At 42.4% G+C, this 23,672-nt stretch overlaps 1 protein-coding gene across 3 annotated transcripts in view; it reads right to left on the reverse strand.

Annotated features, from left to right (window-relative positions):
* slc12a7b (solute carrier family 12 member 7b) overlaps window positions 1–23,672 on the reverse strand; it is an 86,961-nt gene that overhangs the window by 10,668 nt on the left and 52,621 nt on the right. For all 3 annotated transcript variants that reach the window (XM_080050463.1, XM_080050462.1, XM_080050464.1), the window contains exons 2-20: window positions 21,739–21,833; window positions 20,150–20,281; window positions 18,194–18,340; window positions 14,053–14,107; window positions 13,589–13,719; window positions 13,206–13,447; window positions 11,534–11,745; window positions 10,556–10,723; window positions 8,703–8,801; window positions 8,382–8,439; window positions 8,058–8,232; window positions 7,659–7,777; window positions 7,405–7,503; window positions 6,668–6,787; window positions 5,974–6,078; window positions 3,805–3,973; window positions 2,763–2,958; window positions 1,382–1,551; window positions 358–489 (exon numbers count right to left, since the gene is read on the reverse strand). In XM_080050463.1, coding sequence (XP_079906589.1) covers window positions 358–489; window positions 1,382–1,551; window positions 2,763–2,958; window positions 3,805–3,973; window positions 5,974–6,078; window positions 6,668–6,787; window positions 7,405–7,503; window positions 7,659–7,777; window positions 8,058–8,232; window positions 8,382–8,439; window positions 8,703–8,801; window positions 10,556–10,723; window positions 11,534–11,745; window positions 13,206–13,447; window positions 13,589–13,719; window positions 14,053–14,107; window positions 18,194–18,340; window positions 20,150–20,281; window positions 21,739–21,833 — 2,624 coding nt within the window. The remainder of the gene's footprint in view (window positions 1–357; window positions 490–1,381; window positions 1,552–2,762; window positions 2,959–3,804; window positions 3,974–5,973; window positions 6,079–6,667; window positions 6,788–7,404; window positions 7,504–7,658; window positions 7,778–8,057; window positions 8,233–8,381; window positions 8,440–8,702; window positions 8,802–10,555; window positions 10,724–11,533; window positions 11,746–13,205; window positions 13,448–13,588; window positions 13,720–14,052; window positions 14,108–18,193; window positions 18,341–20,149; window positions 20,282–21,738; window positions 21,834–23,672) is intronic.

The following is a 23,672-nucleotide window of genomic DNA, read 5'->3' on the forward strand; positions in this document are numbered from 1 at the left end:
ATTAGCAATAGGTCAACAGTTATCCTCCGCACTGTCTCACTCTCTCAGGGTTATCTTACTGTGCCCAAGAGAATCAGATTTGAATGAATAGAAAACAATAAGTAACTGATCCTTTGTAGAAGGTTGTCTTACATCCGGATTGAACCAAATCATAGATATATTTCCAACAACTGTAAAATAGTAAACACATGTATAAAACTATTAATATAACTCTGTAGTTTATACAATGTCCCCATTAGGGAATATAAAACAGTTCTAGAAGCAGCACATGAGCAGCACTAACTGTATTAGAGGACCACCAGCCATACTACTATAACAGGACGTAATGCAGTGAGCTAATTCTAATGAGTCTCTCACCATCTCCACCACTTCCACTTCTGCATCCAGTCTCAGGTGGTAAAGGAACATCTGGAGATCTTTCTTCATCTGGATGCTGTTGTCGTCCAACTGGGCCACGGTGAAGATACGCATCTTACACTTCCTCCATACCTGGAACAAAGGGCAGACACAGTGATCATGGAAGGAGGTGGGATGGGAAGTCAAACCGTCAGTCAGGGGAAGGTGGATGGGTTAGTCAGGTCAATCAGGATTGTAAAATATATATGACATAAGCCTCGTCCACTGAGTTTGGTTTGATATGTATAAGTTTGATTATGTATAACGTTCCTCGGACTCGCACTACGTTTGGTGAAAGTGCCTTTAAATCTTTTTCCCCCTCATCATTGTGTAAGCTACAGGAACACCTTAAACTGGAATCCCTTATCACCATAAACAACTACAAAAGCAGGATTAAGGACTATTTAACCACAAACTGTACATACCCGGTTAACACTGACTTACTGCCAATGAGATTGATGCTTTGTGACCTTTTATTTTATTTAAATTTTTTGTTGTGTTTTGTGTCTTGCTTTAAGTGTGACATTTTGTTTTTTAATGTGAAACTTTTATGTTTTTATGCTGCCTTCTTCGCCAGGACTCTCTTGGAAAAAAGATTTTGAATCTCAATGAGAATATTCCTGGAAAAATAAAGGTCAATACAAAATAAAAATAAATATGGCAAACAATATTTTTTTTCCACTGTCAAAAGTTGGGAGGGGTACCAATATAAGCGTTGGGTACCGTACCTATTTATGTCACCCTTTTGTTGGGGTACCAAGCAGTCCCAAAGGGTCCCATGAGGGTGGAGCTACACACTGCCGAATCCAGAGCTGTTCACCGGCTCCCGCTCTCTGGTATGTACCCCACCAACAAAGTATAGGGTACTGTCAGCAGTGGAAACGCAAGCCAGATCTAGCCTTGCCATACAGTACCAAACCGAACTGTACTGTTCAGTGGAAACGAGGCAACACACACACACACACACACACACACACACACACACCTTGTGCTGTCGCAGAAGGAAAGGCAGCAGCATCAGCAGGCCTCCATCATGAACCACCCACCACACGTCGATGGTGCCCTCCCCCAGGCGGTCCTGGTTGGTGGGGAAACTGTCCACGTTCTTAGCCACGAGCAAGGCATGAGAGGTGGCTGTGGTCTCCCTCACAGTCTCTGCATGGGAAAATGACAAGAGACAATACCTACTCATCAGTATGCTTCGTCATCAACAACACATTATGGGGTTGATCTACTAAGATCTATATAAAGAGTGCTAAACTGCGTGAGCATTCTAATTTAGTTTTTTGGGAGTTCTGCGTGTGATCAACTAAGATTAAATGTGCAGATGACAACGGGTGTAAACATGTTAGAGGAAGTAGATCTAAATGAGGGTTTAGTGTGTTACTGGATTCTGTGTTTGGACGGAGAGCAGAGTGACAGCAATTGCAAAGACAAATGTAATGCCACGGAATTAGAGGTGTTATTGGAGGAGAAAAACAAACACACTGTTGAGCTACAGCCAATTAATATTAATATCACTCAAAGAAACGCGATATGGGAGAGTATCTGTGAGAACATAAATGCTATGGGTAAAACAACAAGGACTGATGAGAGGAGAATATGGCAGGACAGAAGAGTGCACACCAGTCCATGCCTGACATAACATTAAGGACTCGGGACAGTGGACAAACTGCCATGGGAGACGCCAGTAGAAATAGTTAAAGTGCCCTCATTGCACTGGAACGACCCAGACGCGAGAAAATGCCTTTTGGCACGGCAGGTATTGTGTGACTGTTTCTTGTGAATGGCTACACATAAGCCCTTAACTCATCCAAAAGCTGCAAAAGGCCATTGCTGGATGGGCAATATGTCTGGATTATTTGTGTTTCTGTCAATCCAAACAACACAAGCAGAAAGAAACCTTTATCCGTTGTCTTTTATGTTTCCTCCTCACCAGCATTCTGTGTACAACAGTTTAACACCTGCTTTTTAAACGTAATAAATAAAGCTGCAATCATAACGACCGCAATTCTTTTCAGGCTTTGTAAATCACAGTGCATGTGCAAAATATAAACCTTTTTGCATTTACTCCTCCCCATATGTTGCACACACAGGAAGAAACGCCTGCTTTCGCATATACATTAAGGCAAACATACTCAATGGACAGAGTGTGTTATTTGACACGCAATCTTAAGTGAGCAAACGTTAGACGATCAGCTTGAACGTTTCTTTGCGGGGGTGAAATCCTGTTTGCACACGTCTTTATACACGCAAACATTTAATAGATCAACCCCTAAATCATTACCATCTAATGCGATTTTAAGATGTGTTAAATCAACGTGATATGTCTGTACTCCATTTGATTTATTCTCCTACACTTGTACCTATGAAGTTCTTCCATGAGCCTGGGTCATTGGACTGCCTCCATGTCCCGGGCCAGGCCATGAGGACAGTGTTGTGCTTCATGCCTCCCAGCCCCGCAGACTGGATGAGGTGGGAGAATCCGTCTCTGAGGTTTGAAGACACCACCACGTGGCAGAAGCCTTTTGTTCGCTCAGCTGTCATGGCAGACTTGATGTTCTGGACAAGGAAAACGGAAAAAATTAAACCCTGCGTTCCAAATCACATACTTTTTCTTTTTACTACACTACATACTAAAGTACAGAAGAGTTTTAGGGCCACAGGAGAGAATTTTAATTTTTTTTTTCATTATGTCGAGAAATGTCAAGAATAAAGACAAATACTGCAAAATGCTATTGGAGTTAGTGGGGCATTTATGTATTTTGGGCATACTACAATTGACGTGCATGTATTGGGACATCCTACATCTTTTTCTGGCATACTGAATAGCAGGGAAGTATAGGGATTGGAACTCAGCCAAAGTGTGCAGGAGGCAGGAAAGAAAAAGGTGATACGCCCACTAACTATTGGGAGAAAAAAAAATACAGTTGAAAAATTCTGATGGTACTGATTCTTGATTGAACTTCGTCATCATAATTTACATTCAGCACTCTCATTAGTGTCCAGCCCATACAATTCATAATGAAAGCTCTAAATAATATCCGTTAATATTACAGTATGTGTAATCTGGATTAAACGTATGCACACGCTTTCACAGAAAATAAGTATTCCAGCCATTAAAAAAATATTTTGAGGACACAGTGAAATAGGTTCTGAAGAGAGAAGGACTAAATGACTTGTTTGATTTGGCCAGCAGGTGGCAGAGGGTGCCTACTGCTCAGGTGTGTAATGATTGGGCTTACTTGTGGGTCAAGCTTTTCATTTAAAAAATTAGCAAAAACGATACACATCATTTGTGTCTTTAATGCCTAGCAAAGGATTGACCGCGTATATACGAGGGAGAATTAACCTCATTTGGTATTTGATCAACAACTTTCACCGTGAACTACTTTAGATCGAACATACCTGCTCAGCCTTCTTAGCCTCTGTCTCTTTGGTGAGATAGGTTCCCTGTATAACATTGGCCACTATGGTGAGGCCTTTCCCGGCCTTCAGCTGCGTGGTGAGGGAAAGCAGACGAGGGTGTTTCACCCCCTGGTCTGAGTCCAGGTTGAGCAGCACTAACACCTGAGGCCTGGAGGCATGGAGAGAAGAAAGAGATGGAGAGAGGACACAGTTAGATTGCACTGCTTTGCAAAGGCTCCTTCCTTACATCTCAGGAAGTTCAACAACAGTAATACATATTTCTGCTGTTAAACGATGTGTGGTTAGACTTCAGACTTTATTGTCCCCTAGGGGAAATTCTTTTTCACTCCACAGTACATGCACGCCGACAGACAATAACAGATGGACAACAGACACAGCAAAAATAACATGCAGACAATATGTGAACAGAGTGGAACTGGGGTGTTTTATCTTGGCATTTTGTTTAAGGCTGCTATGGCTGCAGGCACCAGGCTTTTGCCATAGCGAGCCCTCCTGCACAACAGAGACCTGTACCTGCGTCCAGAGGGCATAATGGTGAAGTGGCAGTTGAGTGGGTGTGTGTTGTCCTGTGCTATTGTGGATGTGATGCGTGAGATGGCCTTGAGATTAAGCTCTGACAGTGTGGGTGTGGGGAGAAACATTCATTTGTCAGCTATGTTTGTGACACGTGTGAGTTTGATCCGGTTTTTGACAGTTGTTGAAGAAGCAGGTGGGACAATAGAGCAGGATGGGCTGGACAATACTTTGGTACAACAGTAGAAGGAGATGGGGTGCAACATGCAGTCCTTTAAGTTTACGGATGGCAAATAGTTTTTGATGGCTCCTTTTTTGAATGTCCGTTGTGTGCTGGTTGAAAGTGAGTTTATTGTCTATTGTGAGTCCAAGGTATTTAAAGCTGACAACTGTTTATACTGTGTCGTTGATGAGAGTGGGGGGCTGGGGTGATGGGGTAACATTGAGATGCAGGTGGTTATGTGTGCACCATTTGGAGAAGTGTGTGACAGTGTTGTGGTAATCCGATACAGAATTATTGTCTGACAGAAGAGCTAGGATGGCAGTGTCGTCGGAGGTGGTGGTGTGGGAGGGGCTGGTGCAGTCACTTGTGTACAGGGTGTAAAGGAAAGGGCTAAGCACACAGCCCCTTCCACACAAGGTATATATTAACACTGAATATTTTCTGGAACAAGCATGGGCTAGAAGAAAGACGACATTGTATGGATGATTTTCTGTCTAGGTGTGACATTTTCTGTTTATATATTTACTTTTTGTTCTGTGGGTGTTTACTGGTAATAGTTTTATTTTATGCATTACATGTTTAGTTCTAGTTGGACAGTTGCACCATCGTGTTGTGGCTGCTATAATATGTATTATTTATTCTTTATTTTGTGCAGAGAAGAGTATGCTTCGAGTGGCCATTGGACCGGCGGCTGTAGATGAAATGTCAGCTTTTGAAATGCCTGGTGGGATGGTCCATTCATTCACTGTTGCAGTTCATTGATGTGGAAACAACATGAACAAAACAAACACTCTATTTGTAGTCACATATTTCCATGGCCTATAATAGTCCCATAAAACACATAACACCTCTGTACTGTATTTCTGTAGAGTAGGTGTGGCAACATTAATACAGTGCCAGTGTTGGTTTTCATTCAACTATGCAAGGAGAGCTTAATTGGAGTTGAATTAGACCTTTCAGTTCTACAGTACACATGTTATGGAAACACAAGAGAAGGCCAGGGTACAGCAACCTTTAATAAGAACCATCTGTGTTACTGGAAACATCACATCCCTAAGAAGATCCGCAATGAAAATAACACTAAGGGGTAATTGAAACTTGTTTTGGTGCAGTGTGCAAGGTCAGCGCACACACAGTAAGAAGGCTCGTCAACCTTTTGTGTCAGATTAGGCCGAGGACCAACAGATTGATCAAATATACCCTCTGTGTCTATTCCTGTCCACCTCAACGGGGACAGGTGGCACTACGTCAACTGCAACGCTCGCTCGCACGCACACCCACCCAATCAGTTGAAACACACACACACACACACACACACACACACACACACACACACACACACACACACACACACACACACACACACACACACACACACACACACACACACACACACACACAATGTAATGTACCTCCAGTTCTTAGTGTGTGGTGGAGCCTCCTCCAGGCGAATGAGGGCATAGCGTGCTGCATTGAGAGACAGGCCATTGATGCCGTCTCCCCACTCCTTCTCGGCCCTAAAGGTTTAGACCAATGAAAATGACTTAAACAATAAGAATGAAAAAAGAAAAGAAAAAGAAAACACACTTGGAATGCTAAAAAGGATCAACATCTGTGGATGGATTTTTAAAGATGTGCACGGTGTTCACGCCTGTTTGTTATGGTTTAAAGGACATATAGTGAGTTCTGCTGATGAAGTCCAGTACCTTTGCGTCTGTGAGAGCATTTTCTGTGTTAACATGGATCAGTAAAAAATGAAATAAAATATCCACCACAAAAGAAGACTTGTGTTAACCTCAGCAGCCCTGAAGGTCACCACTATACATGGTCTTAAGTCACGTGAGGAGTATGAAACTCCACTTTTTTAACATTTTATTTTAAAGTTCTCACTGGCTTAGAACAACTGTAAACACTCTGTTTGTTTTTACCTTTATCTGAAGCTCAGATATTACATTTGTGCATATTCTGCATTTACGTTTGTATTTAAGTTTACATTTTTAGATACATGGAAAAACATCAATATATCGGATCACATGCCAGTATCTTTAAGTAGCCTCATCTTTTTAACATTCAAAAACATTACAGTGTTCAAAGTCTAAGTCTTACCCTCTGTATTCAATGTATTTGTAGATGCAGCCCGCGATTGCCATGGCAATGATAGCATAATACCAGGACGAGATGAACATGATGGCAACACACAAGCTCATTCCCAGGAAGGACAGAGCCCTGCGGGAGGAAAAACACATACAACAGTGAGTTCCCAAGAGGTTAAATAAGTCTTGGAAGTTGCACCATAAGATAAAACTTGGGAGACTTTCAATATCTTCTTATTTCGCTATCAGAAAGTATATAAAGAGAGAGAGAGAGAGAGAGAGAGAGAGAGAGAGAGAGAGAGAGAGAGAGAGAGAGAGAGAGAGAGAGAGAGAGAGAGAGAGAGAGAGAGAGAGAGAGAGAGAGAGAGAGAGAGAGAGAGAGAGAGAGAGAGAGAGAGAGAGAGAGAGAGAGAGAGAGAGAGAGAGAGAGAGAGAGAGAGAGAGAGAGAGAGAGAGAGAGAGAGAGAGAGAGAGAGAGAGGGTCAGGGTCAGGGTAAACTATATTGTCCTGTTAAGGAAATTTGTCTTGGGCATTGTGCTACATTTTGCTTAACCAGTAGACAACAACAATATGACACAGTAAAAACACAGTAAAACCTTGGCCTACACATTGGACAAAGCTAAAACAACAAGAACATCACACGGTAATTCTAGGACATAAAAACATTCAGACAATTTAAAGTGCGAGGAGAGAGAGCGAGAGAGAGAGAGAGATATTAAACCTGCTAGACCCAATATTTCATCACCCACCAGTGGTAGTATTTGAAGCGTGGTCTCCAGTTAGGCGTCCGCAGCAGGGTCTGAACCGCACAGGCCAGGTTGACAAACAGGTAGCACATGAGGAAAAACCTGTGAAAGAAGAAAAAAAAACTAATACTCACATAACATGTTAATCTCCATTTTATTGTCCGAGTGTAAGCTGCTTTAAGGAGGCGAACACTTGAGTGATTATTGGCTCTGAAGTTACGGAGAGAGAAGGTGAAGTGTGCAGACAATCTACTGACATGGAGAGAATAGGAGCCACGGCGTCTAGCGAGGCGATGAGGATGCCGATCTCACAGATGCCAAAAGTCAGCAGCAGAGCCCAGGTGGGTTCACCGTTCGCTTTCCCGTGACCAAACACCTAGTACACGTAGACACACACACACACACACACACACACACACACACACACACACACACACACACACACACACACACACACACACACACACACACACACACACACACACACACACACACACACACACACACACACACACACACACACACACACACACACACACACACACACACACACAGAGTGAGTGAGTGAGTGAGGGTTGACAACTGAAGCTCTGCATCTGAGGCGGAAGACTGATTAGATTTGAGGGTTTTTTGTTGGTTGATTGTGTGTGTCTGACCTGTAGGAAAGGTACGATGCCGTCTCGTGCGATGGCCTGCAGCAGCCGCGGGGCGCCGGTCAAACTCTGTAGCCCCGCCCCACAGCAGGAGAAGAAGGAGCCAATCACAATGACCCAGGGAGACGGCCACGACAAGGTGCCAATGACCAGGTTCCTTTTCACCGAGTCGCCAAATCTGCAATGAAAAATACATACAAACTTAGATTGCGTGACATTCCTCGATTTAGCCATATAGGTATGTTCATTTTATTGTTTTCTTAAATTATGTACACCCTGTTATAGCGTGTGTGTAACAGCACTATGTCCTCTATGTTAAACCCTTACTTGTCTCGAAGCAGAACTCCTTCGATGCAGGCACCGAATAGCACCACACAAGTGACGTCTGAGGAGAAGTGTTCAGGAGACTAAATGGAATGCATGGACAAAGCCAAAGCTTGAGACAAACCGCACACACTCAATGGTGGTACCACCACTGCTGTATTGGGACTGTGCCAGGCTTTCATTGATTTTGTTGCAATGGCCCCAAAACAAAGTATTTCTCTCAACAACCTCTAAACCTAACAAGTGAGATATTCCTTTTTTTAACTGTGCTGTTGTAGCATTGTGACTCTCTGGTGTGAGTGTCACAAACAGGTTTAAGGATACAGATGAAGGAGGTGGTAGCGATAGCCATGATGGTACCAATAGGGATGGACTTCTGGGCGTCACGCAAGTCACCTGACCGGTTGGAACCAGCCATGATACCTGGAATAGGCAGGATACAACAGAAAAGCAAATATGAAGTCTTTAGAAATCAAACAAAACAACGTTATCTTGACCCTAATGGTTAAACATTACGACACATACACAATTAATTTTAAGATTAAAGTGTGCAAGTGTGAGCGTGAGTGTGAGTGAGAGTGAGAGTGTGTGTGTGTGTGTGTGTGTGTGTGTGTGTGTGTGTGTGTGTGTGTGTGTGTGTGTGTGTGTGTGTGTGTGTGTGTGTGTGTGTGTGTGTGTGTGTGTGTGTGTGTGTGTGTGTGTACGTGTGCGTGTAGGTGTGTGTGTAGGTCAGGGATGGAAATTAACACCCGCCACACGCCAAATGCGGGTAGATTTGCGTGCTGGCGTGTAAATTGTGTCACTTCACCCGCCACTGTGTCGGGTAATACTTTCCAGTCAGGTCCGATCGAATTTGCATATTTAATACATACAATGATGCCAGTGTGCTTCACAGTGCCACAGTTTCTTTTTGCCTTTCTAGTCGAACTGAACTACGGTGCGATCCGCTCCGCGAGGAAATACTATCTGCGAGACGTGTGGAGGCATAAGTCGACAAATCAATAGACTTACTTTGCCCCTTTATTTCTTCCCACAGCAGAGGTTGAGGTGCTGAAAATAAAGTGAAAACTGCGCTTTTCCTTTAAGCAGCAGAGCTGCCGCCGTTATGTTACAGTATTTACATCCAAGCCCTAATGGTAATACAAATTAGATGCTTTATTTAACGCTGTCCGTGCTTAGGAGGTGATTGTAATTGTGTCGGCTGAAACAGAAACTAACGGAGGGACTCGGCTCACTGTAGGCTACAGTGTATTCAGGCTCGAGACATTCAAACGGATCGCATACAAACAAGGAAGCCTCTCCCATCGATATCGCTAACGGGGAGAATATCCTCGGTTATTATTTGAGCCTCAAACCACTGAGTTCTTCCCCGCGCGGCGGCTCGCTCGCTCACTGGTGAGATCTGACGTTGAAACGCTGCTTTGCTGGGACGAAGGCATCGTGTGTTTCTAGATGATTTAACACCATAGCCTCAGATTAGCGTTTAACATTATGCTGCATCTTTTGCACTGCACTGTTTTTTATCAACAGTGAAAACATGGTCCCACACCGGACTCTTATGTGTAGCTGATTACTTCATGCACGCACCTTGCAGAAGTGACGCTCCTGCAGCGCGCACACGACCAGACGTGAACTCGCACGATGACATCTCCCATTAATAAAACGGCATAACAGATTTTCAGATTTCTATTTTTAAATTCGACTTGAGCGCAAGTGGAAAACCGGTCATTGGGTCGACACCTTCACATCCCTAATGCATAGAGAAAGTGATAAACACTGCATACCACACCACAAAGACTGATCAGACCTTCATCTCTTATTTTTCCCTATGCTTGACCATGACTTCTGCAAGTGAACTATTCATTAAACTGCCGAAATTCAAGAATAAAATAAATCATTAAAGTACTGCACTTCTGGCCACTCCTTCCACATACTTTCAGTTGTAGGCTTCACATTTATATGTTTGCCTGGTTTTATATTATGTGTATGCACAATATCAACATTTCACATCATTAACAAAAAATAAAAAAATAAATCTGAAGCTAACTTCAATACTGTATTATAATTATTGACTAAATGTAGGTGTGTAGGCATGTGTGTGTATGTGTATGTGTACGTGTTTGCGTGCGTGCGTGCGTGCGTGCGTGCGTGCGTGCGTGCGTGCGTGCGTGTCTCACCAGTGACTGATGGGAAGTAGATGCCAACCAGCAGAGTGAAGAATGTGGTGATGTCATTGAATACAAAGGGCAGGTAGATGTCCTGGGCCGGGTCACTTCCCCCACTAGATGGCAACCCTGTTTTTTCTACCAGCATACCCAGAGGGCCGTACGCTGACCACATATTATCTACAAAGAGACACAGAAAGACAGGCATTAAACATCAAACCACAACGGCCATACAAAACAATGATTGACTTCAAAGTCAAACCAATTAAACAGAGTCAGACAAATGAAATATAAAGACAGGGCCTGCATAGAAATATATTAGCACTAGGACACAAAGCCACAGAAAGTATCCCCTCCAAAGGCAAACTGATCACAGCTGTTTTGAATAAAGCTTTGTCTCAATTTAGCAGTGCGGATGGGATCAGTGCTGCATTTATTTTCCTTTCCTAAAGTTGGCAAGGGTACCAAAATGAGCAAACCATGCCACACCTCATTTTTGTCACCCTTTCTTAAAAGAGACATTTGAGAATCTGAGAAGAAATAAATGAAAATCACAAGGGGAAACAAATCATTGAAAGCAACTGGAGATGGGAGTAAAGAAATCATCTCGTATGAAATCACTCAGAACCTGCACAGTATTGTCTCCAGATGTTTTCCAGTGAAATATGAGAGGCATGCTTTTCCCTACTGAATGTTTGGACTGATACTAGTCATGGCCTGCAGTTGCATAACATGCACAATATTCAGAGTTTGGACTGTATGTATTTAATAAAACACTGAAGTCCATGACATTGCAAATATTAGCTAGTAGTGAACAAACATTGTCTAAGGCTCTCCATGTATCTTCTAAAAACCATTCGGCAATTTCAATATGATCAGTAGCGTTGGGAGTTAGAGGCAAAAACAGATAAATCAAGGGGCCTTTTTAATCCTTCCAGCACATTGGCTCAATGCTACTGAAAGCTATGGATGAAATGCATGTGTCCTGACCTTTGATGACCGAGCTGGTCAGCCCGGGGATGCCCTGCACCACGGTCACGTTGTTGTTGACAAAGTATTGGTTGCAGGTGGCGTTGAGCTCCGGCCCCTCACAGAACAGACTCCACAGGTCGGTAGTGACCGTCACGTTGTCTATAACGTCCGTCTTCAGACAGCTGTCAAACTTCATGTTCGTCAGAGTGCGGTTCCCCAACATGCACACACTGTGTAGAGGAGGAGAGAGGGGGGGGGGGGCATTTTTAATATGACAAACTAATAAAACTAGTTTAAAAAAAAATACTACTGCAACTTAAAATCTTCACGAGCCAGTGCGGCTGGCTGACAAATCCAGCCTGATGCTTTTTGTGTATCATAATTAGAGGTGGGCATAGATTAATTTTTTTAATCTAGATTAATCTAGATTAAAATGGCTCATTTGAATTCATTCATAATATGTGTGTGCTCCCTAAATAATGACTCAAAGTAAGTCTTTGAGAACGTGTTTCTCAAGCCAGGTGGCGCATCAGACCAGGGGCTCATCTCCTGTGCAGGTGCACACCTAATGCATCAAGTTAACTTGCGTGCAGAAAGGGGATGTCATGGAACTCATGTCCGTTAGCTTTTCAATATAAGACTGTCAAAATAAAAGTCCCGCAAAACAATCGTTATTTTGGGGATTAACTTCTCCGCGTGAGAAATTTGAGTTGTAGGCTAGCGTGTGAGAGTGTGAGCTGGTTGATATGAGTGTGTCTCACGGCCAAAAGGGTGAGACTTGGCAGCTCTGTCAGTTGTCAAACAAAGCGGACGGACGTGGTCTCTATAGCAACAAGATCAGCTGAGCTATCACTGATAAAAAAAAATATTGTTTCCATAATGATTTCCATAGCCTTAAGCCATAGGCTAGCCTACATGTTGTGTAATTCAGTGATTTTCAACCTTTAATGAGTCGAGGCTATGCATTGGCTTTGGCGATTTCCCTTGCCTCTTTTTTTTCTCTCCACACAAAGCTCTCCCATTGCACACACGCATGCCCCGGCCGCTTCCGAGAGCACAGACTGTTAGAACTCCTACAGTAAACCAATTCCGCATTGCACAAGGTGCAAACAACCTTGGTCTTGTCGAGGTTTCCATTGGGAAGCTTCTTAAAAATACATTTTCCCTGAAGCAAACCCGGCGGCTTCCTAGCTGCATCCATGTCAGCACGTTACGTTTGATGTGGTAGGCTACACAGGTGCGAAGTCGGACTCGTTCTGACTCGTGCACTACAGTGCAATTCGGCCAGGTATACATCCGCGCTAAAATAAGAGGAACAAGAGATTAACGGCGATATTTTTTTTATCGCCGATAAGAGTCTGGCGTTAACGCAGCACGTTAACGCCGTTATCGGCCCACCACTAATCATAATGTTTACAGGCAACACTGGAGGTTTTTCAGACTGCGTCTATTTCTGCTGTTTTGGTGAGTTCGATATATACATTAATTTAAATTGTTTCATTTATTTTACTCACGTTTTTATTTGCATTGGTGACTTACATTTGTTTGACAATAAGCATTTAGCATTTGGGTAGGTTATATTGCCGTGCATTGTTATCATGCGACAGGTGCAGAAAAATGTATTACGTAAAACTAGTAATGGATTGGCCGTTGAGGAATCAATGCGTGCCCATCCCTACACTGGACTCACGGGAAGTCTGGCGGCTCAAAGATGGTCTTGATGACTCCGGCGTAGATGGAGAGGATGGAGAGAATGACACAGGCCAGGAAGACCAGAGCCAGCTTGTTGACGTATTTCACCCCCACAAACACCACCACACACATCAACGCCAGGCAGCAGGTGCCATACACGCGCATGTTATTCAGCAAGGCGGCCACCTCGTCCTCCTTCTTCTCCGCCACAAAGATGGCTGCTTGAGGCACGATGTAGGTCTAAATGGGAGAAAAAAAAAATAAGAATCAAAAATGAAGAAAATAAACATGCAATTATTAATGAGTATACAGTGAATTGGAGGAAATACTAGAGAATAGCCACTTTATGACAGTAGCCGGTGCACCATGTCTAGTACTCACCAGCAGAATCTCTATAGTACCCAGGATATACATGGAGCCGGCGAAGGTGGTGCCCAGGTAGAAGCACAGACCCACAGCTCCACCAAACTCTGGGCCCAGAGACCTGGAGATCATGTAGTAGGAGCCTCCAGCTGAGAGGAGAAGAGAGCAGCAGAGAGGGGGAGGGCATCATGAAAGAAAAGTCAACTAACTTCTCTTTTCAGACACTGACCAGAACTTGAGGAACTTTTTAATACAAGTCATGGATACGCCAAACAAGAAAAAAAGTTGCCTAAAGGTTTTTGGTCAAGGACTGTGACAAGGAAGTAATATAAAAAGGTACATCGTATTTGCCATACATTTGTAAAGCATGGAGATTCATTTAATTAAACACAAATTTAATCTTTTATTATTTCATTCCTATGTACAGTATAATACATCCCTTGTTTTTATTAGTGTCTGTCTGGAGTACCCAAGCGTCTTACCTGGCACTACACCATTGGTAGCGATGGCGCTCATGGATATGGCTGTCAGCATTGTCTGTGGATAGAAGACATAAGGAACAACTTTACAATAAAACTCTGAATCTGAAGACCTCACAGAGATGTTATTCCTTTGAAATGTGAGTCATTTGTATAGCTAGTACGTAAGTTAACTGTGTTTGCAACAAGGGAGTGTGTCATGTAGTTATCAAGCATCACCCATTCAAAACCAAGAATGACGAATTAACCCAGACCCTCGGGATCTTTGGACAATCCTTTATTTCCAGGAATCATGGCTGACAATAGGCAACACTCTAGCATTAAGCCTGTTCAAATACTTCTTAATGGCTTATCCTCTAAAGCTCAGCTGATTGATGGATACTAGCTTTTCCTTGAAATCAGTCATTCTCACGGAGGGTATCTACATCCGCCTGTCACCTAATCATGCTGGACAGAGCAGAGAGGAGGGTGGGCGGACAAGATAAGAGGAAAAAAGGAAAGAGAGAAAGAAAGACAAGACAGTTAAAGGGTGAGAGAAAGAGGGAGAGGAGGAAGTATACAAGTGAGGGAATAGCAGACAATGGCAAGAGGAGGAAGAGGGGATGGGGACAAGGTCAGAGACATGACCACGATTAACCCTTTTCACTGGGCGTCCGGTTTAAAGTGGCAGACAAGCTGGAGTAAAGCCCATTAGCTGACAATTTTACCTCCTACTTCCACGGAAACCCTAAGCAGCAACTAGCACTAGTTCCAATCCATCACAACACCAATCAAAGAGCCTACAAGAGGGCCTGTATATGCTGTCGGAACATGTAAAAATTCCACACAGCTCCAATAGGACATGTGACTCAGTCAGGCCTTAACATTTGCACAAACCAAAATGGACTTTGTGGACGTCTAAGTGAAACCAATATAATGTCACAGGGCAGCACAAGTCGTCTCAGAAATAGATGAATTAATTTCCCTGTGGTGGTGTCTTTGAAGTTTGTAATGGTCCACATTAAACTGACCCAACCAAATAGCTTGACGCTTTTAAACCAAGCACCTCGATATCAATTCTCGAAGGGTATTAGTATTGGTGCTTTCAGGGATTTACAATAATTACTGTAATGCAGGGGTGTCCAAACTACGGCCCGCGGCCCACTTTTAATTGGCCCGCGGTCGATTTAAAAAATATAATGTAATATGGCCCTTTAAATTTTTTAATAATTTAAATGCACTCATTATCTTACAGAGAAATATGTCCCATAAAAGAAAAAGAGCACCAAGCCCATCCCACAGGACCCTGCATAATATTTTATCTTAAATTAATATTATTATGGAAAATCCATGTGTCCTTCTCCAATAGCTTCTAATTCATCTGACACAGTGTCTCCATTTTTTTCATACAAAATTCTTCAGCTTTAGCCTCTTAATTTCCCTCTCAAAGTGCACCAGATTCATGCATTTCACTTTAAAAACTTCCCGGGGGGGCATACCGCCGGACCCCCTTTGGAGGGGCGGGATCTCGGCTGGCTACTATTTTCACCAAGCTGGACATTGGACGCAAGAGCAGAAAACACTGGGTGTATCAATGGCGGGAAGAGGTTAAGTGTTGCCGTGAAGAAGGATTACAATTTACGAAGACACTATGAAACTAAACATCAGAGCAGCTACATGTCCTGATAAATGTGTTATTTTTGCAAAGTGGCCCAGCCCTTCGTAGATTTTTCTGTATGTGGCCCTCAGTGAAAAAAGTTTGGACACCCCTGCCGTAATGTGTGGGGGATTATCATTGGAATTAAGATAAAGATAAATATATTGAGGAAACTGTTTCACTAATCTTTCTGTATATCACATTCTAAATATTACAGTATAAAGGAAAACGAATAGGAAGCAATATACAAACTAACACCTCAAGCAACCTGGCAGCACCTGGTTTGACCTATAAACACAATGCACCTATTATGAACATACAGCTGGAAGTAGAGATGGCGACACCATGGACAATGTCCTGTTTGTTGTGCTGTGCACTGGCCCAATGCATAGGTTCAATGTGTTAGCATGAGACATGGTCTCATAGGAGCAGCTCTGATTGAGCCACTCTGTGTTCATCTATAAAACTAATCTGTATCTCATGAGTCAATCATGAATCAATCACAACTGTTCTAAATTGAAGGCCAGTGAAATTCCCTTCTGGTTATTTTTGGACATTTGTGATGTTATCAAACATGATTGACCTATAAACAGGTGGTCGATGAGGAACCATCAGTGCAAAGTCAGACGTGGTGTAAGCAGTGAAAATGAACATTAATCTGTTTGACTAAGCTTGGCTCTCTTCTTACGTAACAGCGGGGATGTGGTGCAGGGTAAACCCTCCGAACACACTTAAGCTAGATTGAAATATGTGAAATGGAGTCCCTATCTTTCTAGGTTAACAGTAAGTACAGCCACAATCTATGATAATACATTCCAAGTAAGTACAGCCACAATCTATGATAATACATTCCAAAAATGTGCAATTTGTATCTTGGATAATGAAGAATAGAGAATTACATATTTAAACTGTGTGGTGCAGTAAAAACTGAATAAAGATATAAACAAACATAACTTGTTGCTTTTTGTTTGCTTTATTCAGTTAAAGGTAGAGTCAGCGAGTCAGATTAGGCACTGTAAAAGGGCATGTTGCTAGCTATGGTTGGCCCCCTCTGTTTACATGCCCTTTGTTTACATACTAGTTTACAGAGAAAAGGCTGTGTATTAACACTGGATTTATTTTCATCCAGAATCGCTGACACCTTAAATTTGAATACCAATAACCATCAGGTTCTTTGATAGTTTTAATAATGTTCTACCATTAAATCATTGTTTTATGAGGAAAAAAGCATTCAACTGGGAATGTATTCGAGGTTTTTTGTCTGTACTTTCCTTGATTAAACTGCAGTAATCCAGTGTCTGCAGTGGGCCCTGTCCCATATAGCCACTGTGTGTGGGTGTGCATGTCGCTTCGTTTCTGACACTTTGCAGATGGAGGGATTACCCGTCAAGCTGCCATCACAAGCTAGGAGTCTATGGGAAATGGAGAGTCACAGCGGCTAAATATAGGGGGATCAGTGGTCACTAAGTCAACTCTCTGGCCATTCCTTTATGCCGTCAGTCCAGTACTTGCACCAGTCTACCATTAAATATTGTAGCAGCCTGTTGGCCCCCATGCCACCACAAAAACCTAAGCACATGGACACATATCCACTTGCATGTGTCTAATGTATTCATAAGACATTACAGCGTGTACATTGAGTTCCCTCTTATATAATGTAGCACATCACTGGTCTAATAGCTTAAACCTTGATAAAGCACAAATACTATATAGGACAAGACTTCCGTCAGTCTGCCCCAGGGCAGCTGTGGCTACTATCGTAGTTTACCACCACCGGTATGACTGTGTGTGAACGAATTGAACCTGGAACCCTGTAAAGCGCTTTGAGTCAACAACATCGAAATAAAGCGCTATATAAATCCAATCAATTATTATTATTAAGAGTCAAAGCTGCACATTTCGGTTAGTAATATTGTATCATTTACCAAAACTCAAACAACAAAATGATAAATGAAGGGAAGGTTTAAGGTCACCAATTATTCAAAATTCCCGTCTCCTTCATGGTTTTCCAAAATCAATATGGTTCCGCTGTGTGAAATGAGACTCCCAAAGTATGAGAAATAACAACCCTATCTCTTTTTCTCCGCCTCCACCTTTCTGAAAACCTGTGTTCAAATACCCCAGACAGATTTATCTTCCCTTATGATGTCATAAGGGGGAAGCCACTCCCCCCCTCATTACCAACCTAATTTAGCACTACCTCCACCTGTGATAATCACACCCCCAGATCCCCCTGAATCTAACCGGCAGTTAGATTCATGGCCAATCAGAGCAGACAGGGCTTTTTGGAAGGCGGAGCTTAAAAAGAGCATTTCAGACAGGGGCTGAAAAGAGGAGATTCAGAAATGACGTTTTTTTTTTAACAATAAACCATGAAAACAGTTAAAAAAACACAAATTACAATATTGAACCTGAAAATGAGCAGAATATGTGACCTTTAAGGCAAAGATGTTTAAAGTGTAAGATTAATAAGAGAAGTCATGTAGCAAATGTGGGTGGAGTACTCACACAAGAGCAGGTCAAGGCCACGATAGCCAGCGACTCCAAGATGCCGGCGGTGCCCACAATCCACGTGAGCCTGAGAAACAGGATGACCCCCAGAATGTTCTGAAGGCAGGGTAGGTAGACGCCCATGAAGGTCCCCATCGCAGGGCTCTGTAAGGGGAGGGGGGATAGTTAAAGCAATGGTGAATATGAAATCAGACTGGAGAGAAGAAGACTAGAGTGGAAGACAAAGAAGGAATGAGTGGCAAATCAAGGCATATTAAAGAAGAACTAAAAGGGGGAACAAATACATTGGTACATGGTAGTTCATGGTATTATTCAATTCAGTTGAGTCACTCTTTTAAGAGTCGCAACAAAACCGACAGAGCATGACCATAAAGGTTAGTTATTTAAGTGCTGACATAATTCCGATGTTTGATAAGGAGACAACGTTGTGTTGTAACCATCTCTTTGACAGGGCAGCACAGAAAAATCCTCAGCTTACGAAGCAAAAGCTTCTGCTGTTAGCACAAAGAAGATAATGCTTGATGTTCTCTAAAGAAACGAACATTTGATCCGAAATGAGTTGACGTACAAAATGGATTGACGATTTCCATCTCGGTGACTTGTGCATGGTTTCTATAAACCCCTGCTATAATGTCCAGTAACCAGTAACACAAAGCGTCAAAAATCACTTCAATGCTTCCACCCCAAAAGATTTTGCAACAGTGTGTAAAAAAAAAGGCACAGGCAACAGGAATATATTAAACTTTTCTGTCAAAAAAAAAAACACACAATGTCTAAATGGATGAGTTCTGATTGACAAGCAGCTACCTTTTTGTTCGCCTTATCTCCAAATGTCCAGCAATAATCCAACTGGTCCAAGACAATGAGGGGCGACTATGGTGTATGGCTTAATTCTTTACCAAAATGTGCCTGCAAGCAAATGGGAGGTGCCCCCGAGGCCTATTACCATGCAGGGGGACAGGACGGAGCTAACTGGCCTGGGACTGAAAACTGTGGTTACAGAAAGCATCCATGGACGCACTGTGGCTACTTTGAATTTGTTTCTGCTTTTCTGAGAAAGCAACATATGAAGCATGGAAGGGTCCTAGAGGAGAAAAGGCACGAATGGGCCGCAGGACAATGGGCGACACGCAAGCTTGTGCCCACTCAGAATGACATACTCTATTACATCTTTGGAATAGACTTTTATTGATGTGTCCTTACTCACAGGTCTTAAAAGTATTGAGAATTTATTTTTAGGTATTTAGCATTAAATGTATGATTTCAAATCAGACTGTTGACTCAAAGGAAGCATGCCCTCTTTCTTACTATAAATTCCATTAATTCCACTTATTTAAATGTGTTATTTATTTATAGAATGTCTTACTAGGAGTAAGATGATTGAGATTTTACCTTCAAGCAGAAAAACAGTTGTTGAAGTAGTGCAACCCGACTGACTTGATTTGTAACGGTTCTATTGAAAGCTTTAATTTGTAAAACTCCATATCTTTGTATGACGTCCTGTAAACGGTTTAAAACATAATATAACACAGAAATAACATAACATAAATATCGTAGGGCTGTCGCAACTAGTAGACAATACATTTTTAAAGACGTGTCATGCATGCCTTTGCATACAGGTAGTCCTACACAGTGTTGTCAACTTCCCAGCCCTCCTTAGCAAACTAATTATTCAAAAGCAACCAGCAGGGACCAATCTATATTTTTTTCTGGTCATTATTGCTGGATCTACAATGGACTTGACCTTTTGATTTCTTGTTCAAACACTGATAAAAAGTTTCAAGGTGAGTAAGCATAATAAGGAAGCAAGGTCACAGAATGCTATGGAGAGAAAAAAGCAAAACACACGGCAGGGCTTCGTCGGTCAAAGACCCGCTTATGTAATGATAGTTCAGCAGTTTGAAAAGAACAGCAGTACAGAACCGCAGTGCACCGTAATGCAGATTGTTTTACCTTAACTTTCTTCTTCTTGGCACCTTCATCATCATCATCCTCCTCGTGCTCTTGCGCCCCCTGGGTCAGATTGGTGTAGTTTGCCAGTTTGTCCAGGAGAGATGACACCATGGGGTTGCTTTCCATCTCTTCCTGCAAATAGAGAAAGGGATTTCTTAACAAGAATAGCATCATAAACTTCATTTTTGAACAAATCATTTTGTTTTGTTGAACTTTGCTTATTTTATTCGGACATCGTGTGTGTGTGTGTGTGTGTGTGTGTGTGTGTGTGTGTGTGTGTGTGTGTGTGTGTGTGTGTGTGTGTGTGCGTGCGTGTGTGTGAGTGAGTGAGTGAGTGAGTGAGTGAGTGAGTGAGTGAGTGAGTGAGTGAGTGAGTGAGTGAGTGAGTGAGTGAGTGAGTGGGTGAGTGAGTGAGTGGATGTCCTGACAGCATAGCACAGCATAACATTTGAACGTTATTCGCCCTTTGCGTATCATAAGCTTAAAAAGAACAACCTCTTCCAGGATCAAAACCAACACTGCAATATTGAGTTACTTGTTCAAAGCATCTTAGAATAGCATGGCTGGCCCGACTTCAGAAGCAGTGGCGCCTAATTGATCCAAAACAAGGGCCAGTGACCACAGAGCTGCAAGGTTTGCCGAATGCCATCTGAATTTACTTTAAGGCATGCACCAGCTTTTATGGAAAAAAGTTCTCAACATTTTTACTTTCACCCTAATTCTGTGTTCATTCAGTTCCTTTATAAAGTATTTAAGTTGGCCACAGCCTATCCTGGTCCTTGCGTAATCTATGCATTGATGAATGCTGGTATAAGCTTCAGTTCTGAATGTAAAACTGCAGAAGTGGTTGTGGCAGTCAATGTTTACTTGAAAAAGCATACTGTATCTGCAGCTTCTAATCCTTTGTGGGGTTCCTCTTTATGGTATATAACATTCATTTGTGATAAAACATCCCCCCTGCTTAGTGTATAAGAGCCATGTTAAAGCTGGGGTGGGTAACTTTTTCACTGTAATATGTGGCAAAAATGTCATATTAGCCATTCAGCTATATGTAGGTGAAGTGGTCTGAGAATATCTACTCATCCCTTTGCTCTCCCCTGCCTCTGTGTGCCGGCCCCAAAAATTGCCACCGCTCATGTACACTTTGACCAATCAGAGCGAGGCTCCGATTCTCCGTTCTTATTGGCTGTGGGACTGTCCATTCACTTTGGCACCGACGTTGTTGCGTCAGTTGCGTGAGCGTTCACGACCCTAGCAGTCTGACAGTTTGGAACTACGGCAGCCAACAAACAGCAATGTCTACAATCAACGGCCCCTAAATGTCCTATTTCCCATTTAACAAAAACTGCTTACACCGCTAAGACAGCAAGGATACGAGGAAAGACACTAGTTGAAAATAAATGAACAGGAATAACTGTCGTTCGGAGGGAGGAGCTACAGCAGGTAGAGCGTGTCAGGGAGGGACCAGAGAGAACACAAGTGGAGCGGTTGAGGTATTTGGATTCGAATCTCTATCCCAACTGCTATTTTCTCCCAAATCATATACCCCATCGTTAAGTTAATGATGATTATAAACTGCTGTCTCTTACCTCAAACAGAGCCATGTTGGTGCCATCGTAGCTGTTGCCTTTGTCGTTTTCGGTGTTGTGGATGAAGGGACTGTTTTCCTTTGGGGCGCCATCACCTGTGGAAAACACAACATAGGTGTTCCTTAACAACAGTATACTCTACACCGTTTACACTGCCAGTCATATTTGCAAGAGCCTGCTTCTCTCGGAGGACACAGCCTTCAAGGGCCTTGCTGTGCAGGTTGTTCAACACAGTCGAAGAAGCAAAGGCTGTCTGTATGTTGCATTAAGAGACATCCAAATCACCTTTCATCAAAATCAGTGAATATCCCCCCACGATCCGCTAGACCGCTACCTGTCTGTAATGTGTGCACACCGGAAAATAAATCCTTGTTGCTTTGTCTACGTGCCCATTTACAGAGCCTTGGCTGTGTATTAACACTCGGTTTATTCTCAGCACACACACAGTATGGACAGGTAGCAGATCGGGAGGAGAATATTCACTGTTTTGCATAGTGTCCTTTACTGTCGCGTATGTGGACAAATACGTGACAGTTTGGTTCTGGCAGAGGGTAAGGGTTCAGAGGGTTCAACTCCTGCATTAAGAAAAAACAGACATATGATCCAAATGGATCAGGCTTACGATGGTGCATTGCATTATGGTCCATCAGAAAGTATTAGCAGTGCACTCAATCCAGATCTTGTGGATTGGTACATTGTGTTTTACCCCAACAGATTTGGCACAACTAAAACATTCCAGCGGTCGCCAGGATAACATCTAAAAACAATCAAACTTGCCTGTGCAAGTACTGGTTCCCCGTAAAAATGTTCCAAACTGTTATCAAGGGGTTTTGTTTAAACCCATAGAGCCACTTTAAGGTCTGAGTCTGCCTTGTGGTAGAGTTTTTAGAAATGCAAATCAATAGCCCCTAATCCAACAAATGTAGCACCTGGTTATTTGAAGTTAATGTTCACCTTTAAAGGTCACCTATTATGCAACATGAACTTTTTCATGTTTTTTCAACATTAACCCATTGATGACGGCTGCTGCGCGATGCCACATTGGCTCTCCTGCCTGATGCTGCATCGCGCAGCATTATTACTTTATCTAATTTTCATGACATTCCCAGCATAGAATGCACTGTCATTGGTTCAAATACACATGAGGTGGGTTTTGTTGATTTTTTTAAGACCATGTGACCACCCAAAAGTTGTGTGGTTTGCCGAAAATCACGTCAATCAAAAAAAAATAAAAAATAAAAATAAAACAAAATAAAAAAAATACGCCGGCTATGTCGGCGACGGAACAGTTAGTGGCGTTTGGTGCGCAGAATCAAGGTCTACTATAGACTACTGACGAAAATCACACAACACATTGCATCTATTTATTAACAATATTTAATAATTTTCTAATTCATCTAATTTTGACGATTTTTAGAAATATTTGTTGGTTTGTAAGCGCTAAGGGAGCATGTTTAAATAAAACCTGTGAACCTTAACTTTTAAATGTATTTTATTTCATGTTTCTATGTGCTACACAGGCTTAGATATTAAGGTTTTGGTAGACTTGACAATTCGTACTATTTTTTCAGAAAACCCTCAGGCATTAAGGACATGCATCCTAGATTGCCATAGTCATCAATGGGTTAATATGGGTCCCTGGTAGCCTGGCTCTGCCCACCCACCTACGTCCGCCCAAATTTCATTTTCCCTTCAGTAGTCAGTCTGGGGCGTATTAGTGGGATTTTGCTCGAACAAATTTCTGAGTGTCCAATCACATATTTCCTGTTGGCAGGATGCAATGTATCGTATGTAGATATGTTATCTCAAACAGACAACCCCACAACAGTTCAAATTTAAATCAACTTTAACACCGAGCCAAACATTCCCTTAGATTTGTACCACAGAGCTACACAAGTGATCATTAGTGTTTTGGCATGTGTTGTGGTATTTCT

The sequence above is a fragment of the Ammodytes marinus genome, assembly GCF_949987685.1.
Source record: "Ammodytes marinus genome assembly, chromosome: 21".
Taxonomy (NCBI): Eukaryota; Metazoa; Chordata; class Actinopteri; order Uranoscopiformes; family Ammodytidae; genus Ammodytes; species Ammodytes marinus.